Consider the following 17,414-nt stretch of genomic DNA (forward strand, 5'->3'; position numbering starts at 1 on the left):
GCTGAAAAAAAAAATCTAACCTGTGAAGCCTTCCTCCTGGGTCTCCTCACTTCTTCATCTCCGCTACTCGCATCTTCAGTAGGCTTGTTATTTGCTCCCTTTCCACCGACGGACTTCTGCTGCCTACCCTCGGCTTGGGGAGCTGTCCGAGACACAGGTTCTGTTTTCCCAAACCCAATACCAGTTTTACTTTTCGCCACTGAGTCCCTTTGGTGCCGCTTGTCGCGTTTGACTAGTTTATCAGCACGCATGAACCTCGAGAGATGAACGATGGATCCAGAGGAAATAATCAATTGAATTGAGTCCAGGTGACCTTAAAAAGCGCGAGTTTGCACCAAGCCTCTTGCTTCCGCTTCCAATGTGTCCTTGTCATTCCCAAGGCGTGAGCCTCTAAGCCGCTACACCATCTCATCTCGAAGTGGTTCTTTCACCAACGAGCTAGGACTCCATGGCCACACCCCTTTTCCTGTGTTTCCGCCCCAGTGTTTTCAGAGGGGCTACCCTTCTTGCCGCGCAAAGTCGGCCTTCCCACTCATCCCTGTCCATGAGGTCCTTCTCGAGCTGGACCGTGGCATGCCTCTATTCCGCCCTTTGGCGTGAGTCCATTTCCAACCCTCTATTCTAGGTAAATCCGTCCATAAGCCCATCATGTATCGCTCACGCCCTCGCTCGCTCTACTTTCATACTTCCAACAGCAGACATGTCGGTACTACACGTGTCCAAGTGTGCGGTATTTCCGGATCTTCCCGAGTAATACATAACAGGTACTTCAGTGGACCGAATGAATCTCGGCCAGGAACTCGGAGAAATGACAGTTAGCAAACTCGAAGGCGTTCGAAGCCCCTCGTTTAAGCCAGCCAAGTCATGAATCATGGGTAACTCCCGTAATAGCAGGCCTGTATGTCCCTTTGCTGGCATTTTGGCGGCCGTTTATGGTCCAAAGCCCCCTGCTAGCGTTGCAACAGTGAGTTAGAGTTTCTATATCCCTAAATGCATGATGTATACCTTTTCTGTGGTATATTGGGACGTTCTCTCCATGATAGTAGGAGCTGGAACATATGGCCAGATTCAAACAAAGGCCCGGCTGATTTCATTCTTGGGACTTTCCCCCTATTCTTCCTCAAGTCACTGTTCAACTTTAACGTCGCTTCCTCCTGATAGATACTCGATTAGCCGCAAATGGACACAAGCAAGTCAGGGGATGAAGGAGCTGAATTCTATCCCATTCACTATGAATCCTTCGAGATGTTCATCTATGTACCAAAAGCAGTCATCCGGAACTCATTGAATTCGGGGCCCAGTGTGTGGGCACAGGCTGAGGAGGCAGCTCGAATAGCCAGTGCCTCGGGTATTTGTGTTTCCATTGTCTATTTGCATATCAAGTCAAAATCCCCCTTGCGATTATAGCATTCGCTTAAAAAAACATACCTTTACTCGCTTCCCAGACGCTGGATGCGTGCTCAAAATGTCTACATCGCCTACTGAGCCCCTCGAGATCAATGACCAGAACCACCCCTTTGACTCCTTTTTCTCTTCCGCCTCCATTCGTCCCCACAATCTGTGCAACAATGTGTGTCAAAAAATCTTGGGGGATGATGAAGAGTATGGGTGGAAATCTTGCCTTGTTGCCTCAGCCGGATCGAAGCATGCTTTCGACATGAGTTTCAAGCCGATTGAGTCAGCTATTTGAAAGAAAGACTCCAGCCTGAGTCCAGCTGTGTCTGTAAGATCGTGAATAACAAACAAATGTACCTTCGGCTTCCTGGGTCCTTGAATTCGGAAGACTACGGGGTCTCAGAAAGCTTCAAGGAAATTCACCAACCTTGACGTACGTTAGTAGGAGTGTTAACCCAATTCGAGAAACCCCGACGTCCAAGCCCAACAACTCAAGTAGTGTTACTAGGAAGAAAATGACTTTCGTAGAAGACATTCGTTCTCCTGAATGTCGAGCAACTGGAGTCGGGGTGAAGTGGGTACTAGAGTAAGCAGCAACGCCTCGTTACCTTGATGTGCGATTTCTTCGGACAAACCATGATCAGATATTCCGGTTCTACTTGTGCAAAAAATTTGTTCTCTCACCATGACCTAAGACTGACGCCAGACCATCTTCATTCTTGCATGACGGAAGGATTCCAGTAAAAACAAAAATCTTTCCCCCTGAGAAGTGAGCCTTATCAACAATAGAGGCTGAACCACAATAGGAGCTCCCCACATACCAGGTAAGACGAACGCATTCCGAGTATCATCATCAATTACATACACTTCCCATTCGTCATTCGAAACGGGAGATGACAACCGATCGCCGTCAGGCCTCCACACATCATCTACTAGGTCCGTAGAGGAAGATAAGGTATTATGTCCTTTAACATGGCCGAGACTCGTCGCCTCCAAAATGCGTTCAGCCACATTCACAACATATTTTGTCAGAGGGTGGTGCGAGGGAAGGATGTGGCCTTTGTATTGGTGTATTATCTGTTGGAAAGTCTCCTCCCCCGCCTACACACAATGTTGGAAGAAGACCTAATGAGAAGATATGGAGAAAGAAACCACACTTGTCTTTCTGAGTCTACAGAGACGTCTATAAATCGTAATCTTCCGGTTTCCGGCACTCTTTCTAGGTGATACACGAAGTATACCACTTGAATTCCAACCTCATAGGTGAGGCCCCAAACCAGAATGACACCAAGAACGAGTCTAACCTGCTCCACCAATGACGACGGCACCTACTCTCACCATTGTGGGATCGAAGGGATCAAGAAGCCCCCTCTGTGACGGACCACTGCTGCCAAAACGCGTATATGTCGACCTCTCATAGACACTTCTAAAATGGAACGCTCGAGCCGGAGTAGGGTCGGGAGAGGGCCGGCAAGTCCATTCCGCGGCTCGCCGACGAAATGCAGCAAACGGCGGCACAAAGTGGGCCAAGGGTCGGGGAGAAAAACGCAACGGTTTTAGTAAGTTCATGTAGCTGAAGCCTGAGAGCGCTTGCCACAGTCTCTGTTCCCACGATCCTGGATAATCACGGGGCTTCTCGATTGAATCATGTACATTTGTCGGCAAGGAATGCTGCGAAAGTTACATTCAAAATTCCCAAAGCAACTTCGCTTGCCCAGCGAAGTTGCGGATAAACTTCGGAAGACGACTCGGATAGCCACTCGCGATGTATCACGAGACAGGCATGGAGCTTTCGTCTGTGTTGGTCCCATCCGCTTGCGACAGACTCAATCGAAGCATCGTGGCTGAAAATGACTTTCGTTGCTGCAATTCGGGGTTGTGTAAATGTTGGCATGACGCTCCAATGTGCTCGGACTTTTGGCTCCGTGATGAGGCCCATTTGGAAGCAGCGGCAACGTGCCACTAGAGACTAGAGGGGCACCCAACAATGACTCCGAGCCAATGCGAGGTTACAGGACCCCCACCGATTTTATTGTTATCATTAAAAATCAATTCGACAATTTTTTCAATTAGCATTTTGATTGACGCGGTGAACAAGCGCTTAAGTTATATACTTAAAAGTCAGGCTCCCTCAGAATCGTAGTACGACGAATCTGCGGCATTTGAGGAACAGTCCCAATCACTTGAATGGTGTGAACCCATTGTCGCGAGATTGGCTTGGCGTGCGCAGCGTGTCCTACCCTTGAGCCAAGTATGACCAACCCCGCTGTGTTCATCCCTATGCATAACTCGTAAAAATTCTTCGACAATGGGCATTGCTTTCATCGTCAGGTCATGGTGGGTCATTCCTCGCATCCAAATCCCTCGGTCCTTCCCCACCTGCTGAAGGACCAATTCTCCAGCTTCCACCAAAGACCGGCCAATGCTTTCGAAGCGCGCTTGTAAATCTGCGATCTGGAGAGAGTTAGATGTCGGCGTTTATTTGATGGAGTTATTCATCTTAAACTCACTTCTTCCTCATCCGATCCTTCGTTGAGCCAAAGGTCTATGGGTTGCTCATTGTCAGGGAGGCGCCCAACCTCTGCATTGTCTATGCCTGTTCGGGTCTGGAAAGGAGTCCAAATGGTCATTATAGGTCAAGTATACTAGACAAAATGAATATAACCTTCTTACTGATGTGACTCAGTGGATCGAGTTCTGCGGATGAGTGGGTGCGCTTCAGGTTCATGAATTGACTGAGCGCCAATCTTGTCGTTTCACGGTCTTGATCATCGCCGTCTGAGGTATTCCCTGTGCCGTGGTCTTGGTTTCCAAGATGAGAATGCCGATATAAAGGCATAGTGCGCCTACGGTGAATTTCTTCCCAGAATGCCATAGGTGGCTTCTTAGAATAGTGCACCAAGTGCTTACAAAGATGAAAAGTATGTGTATCTTGTGTCCCACATCGGCAGGTCCAGCTGAGAACATCCGTGTGATAGTCACGACTGCTGAGCTGCTTTTTTGACAAATCATTCCATGCAGTCTTGAAGGCACGTTGCCAGCTGGTAAGAGCACGGCTCCGTCCAATTCGATAATCGGGTTCTAGCACATTAGATGAATAAATGTAGGAATTTATTGTCGAGTATGTGATAATGAATACTGTCTGGTCAAGAGGGGAGCGAGTTTTGAACCGAAGATATCCGTGCTTGAGACGTTTCCAATGATTTTCGGTGATCATTGTTGTGCGCACACGTGAAAGACGAGTCCCACTGGATGAGCGTGCCCAGAGATCCCAACAAGAGTACCAAGAGTTCCACAAGTATGCCCAAACCTCGGCAAGGCCACGTTCACGGCAGAATGTATACATTTGATATACAGAGGCACGTTGGATTTCTTCCTTGGTTTGAAATGAGCCAGAAGTCATTGGGAAGAAGGGATGTCGGCACAGATGATGAATGAATAACCTGAGAATCTGACGGCGATGAGCCTCCGGACAAAACACATAGTTGGGGTCCATCATGCGCTTTTCCCCTACATCCAACTGATATGAAGGGGCATCATCATGCTCACTTTCTTCAGCATCCCCATTAAACTCATTACTTTCGTCTTCCTCCCCTTCTCGATCAACACGTGCCATATTCTGGAGAACCGGGAGCGCCTTCTCAAACTCGTCCAACAAGAACCCATCCTCACCCTCTGACTCGACTCCTTGACCCTCAGCACACTTATCCGTTGCCTCATTCTGATCTGGTCCAGGAGTGTTCAGTATTTGTATACAAGTTTGCACCGAAATAGTAAAACTCACTTCTCAACAGCTGCACATCTTGATTTCCTGGCACCACCACCATCCTTTTTATTTTGAGTGTTAGAGATGGTTTAGGAGGCACCTTGCGCCCAATCAGTGAGTCTCCGAGGCGAATTCTGAGTATGGGAATAGTTTCTTGTGCAACTTTTATTTGATCTGCACGCTCACGCTACAATAGTAAGTCCTCAACAATCTATCCATATACCGGCTAGAGAGTCTGATACTCACATCTATATTTGAGAGTCCATGCCTCTGTCCAATAGGCATGAACCATTGGTCAATAAACTCGAACTGACTCCGTGCTTGGACTATGGAATATGGGGCAGGTGCACGCTTTCGAATAGCAAGTCGTTTTCTCAATGCGCGAAGTACATGCCAATAACATAGCTGATAATCAGCATTGGGCCAAACTGAACGGAGGGCATTGATTTCTGAGAGGTCCTTGTCTGAAAGCGTGAAGTGTGGCCAAATATCACACTCTTCCCGAAAATACTTGAACCATTCGATTAGGACATCTCGCTTTGCATGTAGTGGTGGGTTCTTTCGCTTTGGACGGACAAATAGCCACCCTAGAGGTAACCCAGATCCACTTACTTCGCCCATTAGGACAAAGAGCTCCCAGTCCCCACCGGCACACTTCCCTGCCAGTATGTGAATTTTATTGACGCCATTCATTCAAGTGATCTACTCACAACTTGAGTCAGTCAGAACCTCCCTAATGCGTGAGCCCCATTTCCAAATAATATGAGGGACCGCAAACGCAAGTGCTTCATAATTATCTTGGCCCTTGATCGGTATGATTGATGCTCGCGGCCACCCTGAGGCAACTTCCTCCTCTGCAGCACGCTGGAGTACTTTCTGTGCCGATGTGACTGGATCATCATCAAGATGCCACTTGTGCTGGTCAGCTAATTTCCATATAGCAAAAGCCGACTTTCTTGTGAACTGGATCGGATGGTAGTTTGCGAGGATCTTTGTCCATATCTGTATGTACAAATTAGTCCCTTGGCCAATAAAAACTAAACTGTTATTTGCACTAACATCTTCAAAAGTTTGGGAATCATCGGCCTCGATCATTTTTCGTACACTGGTTGGGACTTCTACCCACTCATATGGGATATGGTTTAGTTTGTGGACAATCCGGATACTGGCATAAGCATTTGCATCAATATCCTCGATACTAATAGTGAGCCACCCTTGGCAGGCAAAGGTGTCCATTCGTCGGGTGTCACGCTGTTTTTCGGGATCTTCATGCTTTCGGTGGATTTTCTGGGTGGATGCAAGTTGCGCACAGTGGAACTTATACTGGTGCTGGTTCCCACTGAACCCTTGTCTGCCCTTATGAACATGATAACTAGCAATTGGTGAGTCGTCTATTTAGCCTAGTGTTATAGCCCAGCTCACCACCACCGATATAAAGTTTTCTCAGATATTGTGCCGGCAAGATACTTTGCATACAAGCAAAAATAAGATTCTCTATCATTTGCACTTGGGTCCTCCACAAGCGTTGGTGATGTGGGTTGTTCTGGGATGGGGGAAAAATCCTTTGGAGGCAGTAAGATGTCTCCCTGGATTATGGTTTCGGGTGGGCAGTCATGGCGGAAAACCTCGGCACCATCAGCTAGAGCAAGCGTGTTTAAGAATTGAGAGAGTGGGATGACCCCATTCAGGAACTTGGACACCCGCTCTTGTTGCCGTCCTCTTTTCTTGTGGGAGGACTTGTGTGCATTGCAGTGGCGGCAATTTTTTTGTAGTTCAGCAGTATGTGGAATGTAGTTGAAATTGTCGATGGTTTTGGTTTCCTTGCATATACCGCAAGTTTTCACCTCTTGCACCGTGGACATGGGAGGAGGTTGTGAAAAGGAGTTAAAGTTTAGTTCTCCGGACTTAGTTACATTTTTGGAATATTAGTGATGATATTATAAACAAATAAACGTGTCAGGAGGTCCTCTGAAAAATTCCATCACATGTGCATGCTAGTTGCCGGGAGTCAATTTTGGGTGCCCCTCTTGGTCAGAGTGCAACGTGCCCAGCCTTCGTCTTGAGGGAGAGGATTAGGCCGTATAGGGCAACTTATCCCGTTCCTCTTTTTAATCCATGTAGTAGGAATCCCCTTCGCCAGTATTTTCAATGCTGTGCTGAGCGCAGACACACGACTGGAAGACATGACCCGATGCCACCCAGATGCAAAATAAGCCATCCTGCTGAGATTAAAGGCGTTCTTCGGTGACAGTCAATATTTGGTCCCGCGTTCAGCGGGGGAACAAGCTGGCTGCTGCCCAAGCGGCCTGTGACCTTCGGAAAGCCTGGGCGTCGGGCAACTTTCACCGGACAGCCTTGCTCACAACTCCAAGGGCTCCCGTCTGCTGTCGGACCATCTGGCGCTTGGGTGAACACTTTATTGCGCAATTCTAACAATTCTAACGAGCCGTCGCTTTAAGACGCCGTGCGACTGGTAAGGTAAGCTCGAGGGGCTTGAACAGGCTGCTATCCTATAGTTGCTGGGGTACCCTTCAAACTTGGCGCAGTCTGACGGCACCCTCAATTCTTCGGTAGTCAAGAAATCATTATCACGCTGGAATAATGACGACGGAACGAGACCATTTTCGCTATGTTCCAGGGCCGAACTTGTGCGTCGCTGTGCATTGTATTAACAAGGAAATATGCACTGCACTGAGGCTAGCCTCTCGACCCCTACAGGTGGCTCCTTTGGGGTCTTAAGGAGGGGGTCACCCTCGACCCCCGCACCGACAGACTTTGGCCCCCGTGAGCTTCCCCACTGAAGCCTTCAAGCTTGTCGCCTTACCAAATAGTTCAGCCAGGGACGTTTGACTCTGGGTGGTTGGGAGGTCGGGGTCGAGCTTGGCGTAGTGCGCCCGAGAATCCGAGCGGGCACATCCTAAATTTCATCGTGCAAGGAACAGATTTGTATCAGGTTAAGCAAAAACTGTGCCTGGCGATAATATTTTGATCCTTCGCAAGCGTTTTCAAAATCGGCAGACGCCGACGATCGAGATGGAAACTCATCGGGTCAGAAAAGTCGTCAGACACTCGATTATATATAGTAGCTACAGGATATGTCTACTGTCGATTCCCACGTACTCATATACATGCTTTGGGCAAGTGAGGGCGCCTCAACACATTTGCCGGCGGGCGACCATTCCCACGATCTCAACATAAGCGAGAGGAGCAAGGTCATTTCCATTTGCAATGTGACTTGCCAATCACATAAAAGATGGTCCCCCTATCACCTCTGCAGGATCCCATCCTTGCCCACTGGCACACCCCTCTCCCCAAACTATGCAACTAGCCGCTTATCTGCTCCAAGCGTTTCATCTTTTCTCTGGATATTTTGAGAATTGGCTCCTGTCCCTTAAGTACCAGTAGGCCCTGAACCCCTGCCTCGAGCCGAACTGTCCTAACGCGTGCATTCTTTACCACAATCACACACACTCACTCACTTTGTCAGCGGCACCATTTCTGCTCCCGCCAAGGAGTGGGCGCCCCCCAGATTCCCTTACGGAAGCGAAAAAGTGCGCGGTGTGAACATCGGTGGATGGCTTGTCTTGGAGCCATGGATAACTCCGTCGCTTTTTGATAATACAGGCTAGTACGACGTTCTTCTCGACCACATAAGTGCGTGGTGCTCAATAACGACCATAGGAAGCGATAATATTGTGGACGAATGGACGTTCTGTGCTTTTCAGGACAGAGCAACTGCAGCTGCGACTTTGCAGAGTCACTGGGATACTTTTTACACCGAGTCTGACTTTGCTGCTATCGCTGCAGCCGGCTTGAACCATGTTAGGATCCCTATGTGAGTTTGGTCCCCACACCCGATGGGCAAAGACATTCGAATCATTGAACTTGTAGCGGATACTGGGCATTCGACACGTCTGGAGGGGAACCATTCATCAGCGGGCAGGTGCCGGATCGTGTTTCGATTCCTCTGCCGCCTCACTTACTTGTCCCATATTTTCAGTATCCCTATCTTCTTAAAGCCGTTGGCTGGGCGAGAAATCAAGGTCTATTTGTGATTATCGACGTGCATGGCCTTCCTGGATCCCAGGTACACAATTGGACCCTGAAATCAAGATTGCTCCGTTATTCACTATGCTGCAGAATGGCTTTGACAATTCTGGCCGCAAGGGCCCTGTTAACTGGCCAAATTCGCAATCCAATATTGATCGTTCCAATACTATCATTCAAACCCTTGCGGTGGAGTTCTCCAAGGCTTCGTATGCCAATGTTGTTAGTGCCATTCAGCCGTAAGCCAGCGCGTGGGCCTTTCTCTCAATGGAAATTGACTCTGGATTTTCCAAGAGTCAACGAACCAGCAGGATTTGTAGGCGGCAATATTCTTCCCGTGACTCGTCAATACTATTATGGCTCCTACGACAAAATACGAAACAATGGGGGTAATATGGTCCTGGTCCTTCATGATGCTTTCCAGGATCTCTCTTTTTGGAGCGGTGTCATGCCATCTTCAAGATTCAGTAACGTCTTGATGGATACGCACCATTATCAGGTCTGCACTTCGTAATAATCAGAAGATCTTCACAATATCAATTATTGTCCTTTGTCCTCTAAGATTTTTAGCAACGCCGACGTTGCAAAGACTTGGCCACAGCACTATGCCGTAGGTGATGATCTGCGCGCGCTATCTACCTTTTGATGCGCCACTATAGACTGCTTGTCAGCGCGGTGACGCCATTGCCTCATGGGCCCAAACACCAGGAAATCTGTGGACGATCGTTGGGGAGTAAGTACCCAACAAAAAATTGCAACTCCTTCCCCGTACAAACTGGTTTGTCACAGATGGACAACAACTCCTTACGATTGCGCCAAGTACATCAACGGTCGGGGTGTGGGGTGTAAGTCGTCACTAGGGGTGCTCCCAAGTTTTGTGTTGCTCAATGACTTCGTTTCAGCTCGTTACGATGGAACGTATCCTGGCTCTCGAAAGCTTGGCGTTTGCTGGCCTTTCACGGGATCGTCGAGCAGGTTTAGCGATTCTTACAAGGTGCGGTTGCCCAGGCATCGCCTTCTGCATATCGCATAGGCAGGACTAATCCATTGCAATTAGAGGTTCATGCGCAAGTATTTCGAAGCCCAGGTAGGGGTCGAATACATCCTAGTCATACTACTATCCGAGATAGATCTGATTTTTCCAAAATCGCAGACAAGCTCTTTCGGAAAGGCAGGCGGATGGATTTACTGGACATGGAAGGTGAGCGCCTGTATCGCGCTTTTTCCGCTTTAACGCTCTGAAATCAATTTTCTGCCATTCAGACCGAAGCCACGGACGAGTGGAGCTACGAAAAGGGGCTTTCAGGAGGTTGGATCCCTCAAGATCCCACAGAACGCCTGTACCCGAATATCTGCGGGTGAACTACGTAAAGGGTAACTACTGCACTATTCTCCAAGTTTCCTGTCTCTGCTTCTTATGGGTTGATACTCTCAATTGTTTTCATATAATTCTGGCGATCATGCATCCATCTGCTGTTGAGCAACTTGCTTCTGGGGTGTAGGGTCCCAGTTTGGGATTCTTCCGCTCCCGATATCACACTCTTCCCTCTGGTAGTTGTTTACAATGGATTTAGCGCAATTTTGATGCGCGCGCATCTCTTATCAATCACGTCACCTGAAACGATACTCCGACTAGTCGCTCCTCGTGAGGCAGGAGGGTCAGCGCTGTTGGGTATGTGATATGGGCTTTCTTCTCAGGGATGATAAGAAATTGAATCGAGAACTATGCGTGGGTCATGACACTCTAGAATGGTTCCTAAAATACTATTCATTTGAATCATGGTCACCAGGTCAAGAATCATGATTATGTAGCAGCATTTCACCGCGTGCTGGGTTGTTCTATCTCAGCATTGCCACGACATTCTCGGTTGCGAAAACGAAATGGAATTCTCCCCCATGCATCTATAAAGATCCGGGGGGTTTCTTCATTGGAGGGGTCATTCTTACCTCCCACGTGGCTGAACATGACCTTCAAACCAAACACATTTTACGTTGTACGTGCCATTGCTTTATGACATAGGGATTAGCTGAGGCTGTCTTTGCACAGTTGATCAACAGCAAGAGCGGGACAGTTCTTGACCTCAGCGCATGGGACAACAAGGTTTGCTCTGGACATCTGTTCGAATGTTACGGTCGGGTCCAAGTCTCACGCCACTTCCCCTTTCCCCACCCTCACCCTCTAATATTGCTTCTAGTGAGTGACACACGCCGGTCTCGCCAGACGCTGAAGGTTCCAATCGAGTTCACCCCCCAGGAGCATTCACGGTCACCAAGCAAACGGAGGCAAGAACCAGCAGGTATGATAATTAAAGAACTATTTTCGCGTCCGGATATCTGAGTTCATTTGGTGTCGCTGCTTCCTGACTTGTAGTGGTTCTTTGAGAACATCGGTGATGGGCTATACACTATCAAGAGTGGCACCGGAAAGTACCTCGGACTGGATGGCGTAATCGAAACTGGGACATATGGAGCTGCGATCGACACCCCTAGTTTCAGTTGGTCGATTGAGAAGGACCCGAGCTCCAACGACAGCTACAGGTTCGCTTGTCAGAATACAATAGCGAACCTTTGTCATTCGCTAACTCCACCTTCACAGAATTTTTATTGAGGAGACCCATCTGAGCTTGGACCTCGGGAACGATGGGAGTTCTGCTAACCGTACCCCTGTCCTGCTTCGACAAGCCTATGCCCCTTATCAGTACTGGAGGTTTTCAGTGGTCGAGTAAAATTCAGAGACTATGCATTGTTGGGTTCTCGCTCTGCACATCTGATTGTCAACTGGTTCATCCGAGAATGGAGTAGTCTTATGGACTAACCCTGATAATACGTACCCCTTAGTGGAAGGACAATGGTCGTGTGCAGGGCCATGTCTCGAAAATATTTTGAAACCAGCCAGCGACAGCTTGTATATCTATATATGGCAGTATCTGAATTTCTAAGTCAAAGGTGTTGGCGAGAGCACTGAGAAAAGGAATTCCAGCGGATGATCATGGAATTTCACGAAAAATCCTGCACCACTGTATGATTATTGTAAGTGGGGTTTTTCGATTATCGTGTAGACCATCACCTCCGGCTTGGCGGAGCACAAAAACGAAACATATGATGGGACTTTTGGAGATGACGTGGCAGTTCCAACTAATGGTCATATTGGGCACAAGCAGCTTTTAAAAAAAAGTTGCAGGTATCATCATGCCCCACATTGACAGAGAGAACCATAAGGTCGCAGGTGAGGTGTTCCCCATTCACGGATGGTTCGTCCATGGCCCGTCGACGGAACCCCAGTTCTGCCTGCCGTATTGTATCGTGTATTTTAGATCGTGCGGGCGCTTGTTGTGTGAAGGACTTCCTAATTGGGTGAAATCGGGGCTGGTACGCAGTTACAACTTGACAACCTGTTGAACCTTTGTCATCACAATCTATCAAACATGCCATATGCGAAGGAAACCAAGGGGGGGCTCAAGGGGAAACTCAAGGGGATATTCTCCAAGAAAGCTACATCAGCGCAAAGTTACTCAACCTCAGGGGTGCCCTCTCCTACGCAGTTGCCGTTGTGGCCGGTCGACACCAAGGGAAATACCAAACAGGCTTCAAGGGTGCCTTCTCCCACGCTCTTGCCGTCGTCATCTGGCGATACCAAGGGGAATATCGCGGGGAACCCCAAGGGAGGCACTAAGGGCAATACGGGTTCTGGTACCGTTTGGAACGGCGTCCTGAGCGTGCTGCGTGTCGCGCAGGCTAGCCTAGACGATGTGCCTGTTCCTGGCCTCAAAAGCGCGATCGGTGGCTTTCTCGAGGTAGTCGGCCAATTGGAGGTGCGTTCTTCATAATGGGGTAATGAGAACATCATGTTCATGATTTGAGCTCTTGCAGAAAGCAGAAGCGAACGCAGAGGCGATTTCTCAGCTTCAGAACAACATCGAATTCTTTAATCGTTCAGTATCGGACCCTCTCAAACAATATGCCGCCAAGGGCCCCGTTCCTCCCGAGGTTGCTGAGGCCGTCGAGGCTTTATCGACGTGTGTTCACGTTTCTGGATGCTTATCAGGGCTAGGATGACCTGACTGCTTCCTTCAGCCAACTTGTTGCGACTATTACAACATTGCAATCGTATCGCCACAAGAACTCTGCGTCCCTATGGGCGAATCGCGACCAAATCGAAAGGGATATTCGCGTGGCTGGGATTAAGATTCGTGATGGTGTGACGGCCTTTCTGGTCGGCGTCCTTCTACTATGCATACAACTTACACTAAATACTAGTCCAATGGACGTAGGCTTCGCAAGCAGTCCAAGTTCATTTAGGGATGAAAACAATTGATCTGGGAATGAAAACGATCGATTCGGGGGTAAAAAATATCAATTTGGGAATGAAAAATATGCACAAGGATTTGCATGATCAGATTGAGGTACCGTACAGTTTGCACTAGCTCCCAAGCTCCTAAGCTGACCCATGTTTTAGCGACTTCATAGCCAGACTGAGGTATCAGCTGTCCGTCTTTGAGCATGAAAATTATACATTCTGACTTGTGATGGTACAGAAACACGGCGAATCCTTGGAAAGAGAAGCGGAACCCTATCTCAACAAACTTCCCCATGTTCTCGGCGCTGGCTATGATACCAACCGACCTGGTGCCCCATCTAATTGTTTTCCTGGAACGCGAACCGAAATTCTTAATCATATAAAGCAGTGGTTGCACCGGCCGATCAATGATACAAGCAAACCAGTGTTCTGGGTTAATGGCCTAGCAGGGATTGGCAAGTCGACCATCGCACGTACCATTGCGCAGTACGCCGACGAGTGTGGCCTCCTCGGTTCTAGCTTTTTCTTTGTCCGCCAACATGCCGAGTTGTCCAGTGCGAAGTTCTTCCTTGGAACAATTGTGCGGAACTTCGCTAGGAAACTTCCTGAATTTGGTGCGGCTGTCGCAGAGGCGTTGAAGGAGGATGAGAATATTCCCCACGCTTCCTTTGCCACCCAATGCTCCTCGCTCCTCTTCGCGCCCCTTCGAGGCCTCGAGCTATCCGAGCCTCTTTTCCTAGTAATTGATGCTCTGGATGAGTGCAAGCGAGATGATGTGGATGGAGTGAAAGAATTGCTCCGTTACATTGTTCCTGGTTGCACTGGCATTCCCTGCCTCCGTATGCTCATGACAAGCCGACCAGAGCACCATATCACCACAGACCTCAACCGAGCCGTGAACGTGGACAAGATCGTGATTCACGAAGTCGATAAGCATGTCGCTTCACAGGACATCGAGTTGTATTTTTGGGGTCAGTTCGAGTTTATTTCCCAACGGTTCAATGACACTGTCCCAGATGGGTGGCCATCATCCGTTATGGTTTCGGCTCTTACGAAGAAAGCTGGCCGACTCTTTATCTGGGCTGCTACTGCTGTCAAGTTCATAGAAGACGACGACGCTCTGAATCCGATGTATCAGCTAGAATTGCTCTTGAATGACAGCGACGCAGCTGGCCGGAGTCCCTATGCTGAACTTGATAAGCTCTATGGAACAGTTTTGTCTGCCTGTGTTGCCAAAACCCCGCGAGGCATGCTTGAACCGCTCCATCGTCTTCTACACACCATTGTTCTGCTCAATGATCCGTTACCCTTGAAAGCGCTCGGTGCTTTCGCGATGGTTTCTGATCCCAAATCACTCCTCATACGCATTCAATCCATCATACCGCTGCCTCCACTGCCGGAAGGCGGAATTGAGGTCTACCACCCCTCCTTCCCTGACTTTATGTTACAACGGTGCAAGGACCCCCAGCTTAGGGTTGATGTGGAAAGGCATGAGCGGTGGATGACCCTCCGCTGCCTGACTCTTCTCATTACTGGGCTAGTTCCAGCAGTAGATGGGATTGTACCATGGTATTCACTCAATACCGATGTGAAGGATCTAAGTGTCAAGCTCACTTCACTTGTGGGGGAAGAAGTGGAGTATGCGTGCCGCTTTTGGACATTCCATCTGGGAAAGCTCCAGATGGTTGATGATGAGGTTAGGAGGGCACTGGAGAAGTTCACTGGTGCTAGGAGCAGTTCTGGAAAGGGTCTTTTACTGCGGTGGGTCAGGGTCATGAGTATGATTGGGCATGTGGGTGATGCAGTCAGAAGTTTGCGCAATGCTCTTCCCTGGATGGTCAGTTGTCATACTGTCTAGCTGAGGATCATATCACTGAGTGTCAGATTAGAGAACTGCAAATCTCCTGGTGCACATTGCCCCTGTGTTGCATGAAGCCTTTCGGATGATTTTGACCTATGCCCCAGCCATTAAAGCCAGTGCAGCCCACATCAGCCAGTCGATTTTGCCATCTCTTCCCACCAATAGTCAGCTGTTAGAGGCTTTCCAACAAGCACCCAGTCCAACTGCAGTTGTTCTAACTGGATGTGGGTTGGAGTGGCCCTTCAGCATTGCCACTCTGATTGGTCATTCTGATTTGGTGATATCTGTCATCTTCTCCCCAGATGGATTGCTCCTGGCATCAGCATCTGATGATTGTACTGTTAGGCTGTGGGACCCTCACACTGGAAGTCACCTCAAGACACTTGAGGGCCATTCTGGTTCTGTGACATCTGTGGCCTTCTCCCTGGATGGACTGCTCTTAGCATCAGCATCAGGTGACCATACCATTAGGCTGTGGGAACCTCACACTGGGAGCCACCTCAGGACATTTGAGGGCCATTGTGGTAGGGTGACATCTGTGGCTTTCTCCCCAGATGGATTGCTCCTGGGATCAGGATCAAGTGATTGCACCATTAAATTGTGGGGCTCTCACACTGGGAGCCACCTCAGGACATTTGAGGGCCATTCTGGTTGGGTGACATCTGTGGCCTTCTCCCAAGATGGGTTGCTCCTGGCATCAGCATCAGGTGATTGTACCACCAGGCTGTGGGACCCTCTCACTGGAAGCCATCTCAGGACACTTAAGGGCCATTTTGATTCACCAACATTTGTGGCCTTCTCACCAGATGGATTGTTCCTGGTGTCAGCATCTTCTGATCGGACCATGGTGATATGGGATCCTCACACTGGAAGCAACCTCAAGGCCCTTGAGGGTCACTCTGATTCAGTGACATCTGTGGCCTTTTCCCCAGATGGGTCACTCCTGGCATCAGCCTCAGATGATCGTACCATCAAGCTGTGGGACCCTCACACTGGGAACCACATTAAGACAGTTGAGCATACTCGTTGGGTGAAATCTGTGGCTTTCTCACCAGATGGCTTGATCCTGGCATCAGCATCTGGTGGACGTACCATTGGGCTATGGGACCCTCACATCAGGAGCCACCTCAAGGCACTTGAGAGTCATTCTGATTCAGTGACATCTATGGCCTTCTCCCCAAATGCATTACTCCTAGCATCAGCATCACGTGATCATGTGATCAAGGTGTGGGACACTCACACTGGAAGCCCCCTTAAGACACTTGCAGGCCATTGTCATTGGGTGACATCTGTGACCTTCTCCCCAGATGGATTACTCTTGGTATCAGCATCAGGTGATCATACCATCCGGCTGTGGGATCCTCACACTGGGGGCCACCTCAAGACACTTCAAGGCCATTCTCGTTGGGTGACATCTGTGACCTTCTCTGCAGATGGATTGCTCCTGGCATCAGCATCATATGATCATACCATTAGGCTGTGGGACCCTCACACTGGGAGCCACCTCAAGACACTTGAAGGCCATTCCCATTGGGTGACATCTGTGGCCTTCTCTCAAGATGGATTGTTCCTGGCATCAGCATCAGATGATTGTACCATCTGGCTGTGGGACCCCTACACTGGAACCCACCTCAAGACACTTGAGGGTCATTCTGATTCAGTGATATCTGAGGCTTCTGTTCTGAGGCATCTGGCTTTCCAAAATGAAGTGTCTACTGTGTTTGTCAAGGATGGACAATGGCTTTGTGTGAATGGATCTTACCTTTTCTCTCTACCTTCTAATCATACCCTGTCTACCTGGGCCTTTCTGGAATCTTTGGTGGCATTTGGATTTGAAACTGGTCAAGTACTCATGGTTGATATTTCATTTGATCTTGATAAGCTTGGTTGCATGTAAAATTGCCTGTGTCTCTTAAACTTAGCTTGCCATGTGTAATGATATTTTGGGAATGTTATCTCATTTCCCTGTTTATTTCAGGTGTAAGGGCATAAGTGCAAGCTGTCATATCCTGGAATCCTGACCCCGTACTCTCCCACCTCATTACACC

General features: G+C 48.8%; 2 protein-coding genes across 2 annotated transcripts; both read right to left on the reverse strand.

Annotated features, from left to right (window-relative positions):
- Positions 1–1,161: 1,161 nt before the first annotated feature.
- Positions 1,162–1,552, reverse strand: EI90DRAFT_3111246 (uncharacterized protein). Its single transcript, XM_039062642.1, has 2 exons — positions 1,429–1,552; positions 1,162–1,367 (listed from the first exon to the last, which is right to left on the reverse strand). The coding sequence occupies exons 1-2, from the start codon at positions 1,543–1,545 to the stop codon at positions 1,254–1,256; spliced, it is 231 nt and encodes a 76-aa protein (XP_038907345.1). The 5' UTR covers positions 1,546–1,552; the 3' UTR covers positions 1,162–1,253.
- Positions 1,553–1,575: 23 nt separating this feature from the next.
- EI90DRAFT_2961963 (peptidase family M48-domain-containing protein) lies at positions 1,576–2,678 on the reverse strand (the record flags this gene model as incomplete). Its single annotated transcript, XM_039055459.1, has 7 exons — positions 1,576–1,682; positions 1,753–1,784; positions 1,833–1,953; positions 2,004–2,018; positions 2,080–2,157; positions 2,217–2,496; positions 2,553–2,678. Coding segments are annotated over 7 exons (759 nt in total), but the record flags the coding sequence as incomplete, so codon positions are not given.
- Positions 2,679–17,414: the final 14,736 nt, after the last annotated feature.

Source organism: Cantharellus anzutake (assembly GCF_015039405.1).
Source record: "Cantharellus anzutake strain C23 chromosome Unknown EI90scaffold_467, whole genome shotgun sequence".
Taxonomy (NCBI): Eukaryota; Fungi; Basidiomycota; class Agaricomycetes; order Cantharellales; family Hydnaceae; genus Cantharellus; species Cantharellus anzutake.

Excerpts from the sequence above, each read along its gene's own strand:
- EI90DRAFT_3111246 (XM_039062642.1), bottom strand. The coding sequence starts at position 1,545 with ATGGAGGCGGAAGAGAAAAAGGAGTCAAAGGGGTGGTTCTGGTCATTG. Across the intron at positions 1,368-1,428 it reads CGTCTGGGAAGCGAGTAAAG|ACAATGGAAACACAAATACC; the intron begins GTATGTTTTTTT and ends ATATGCAAATAG.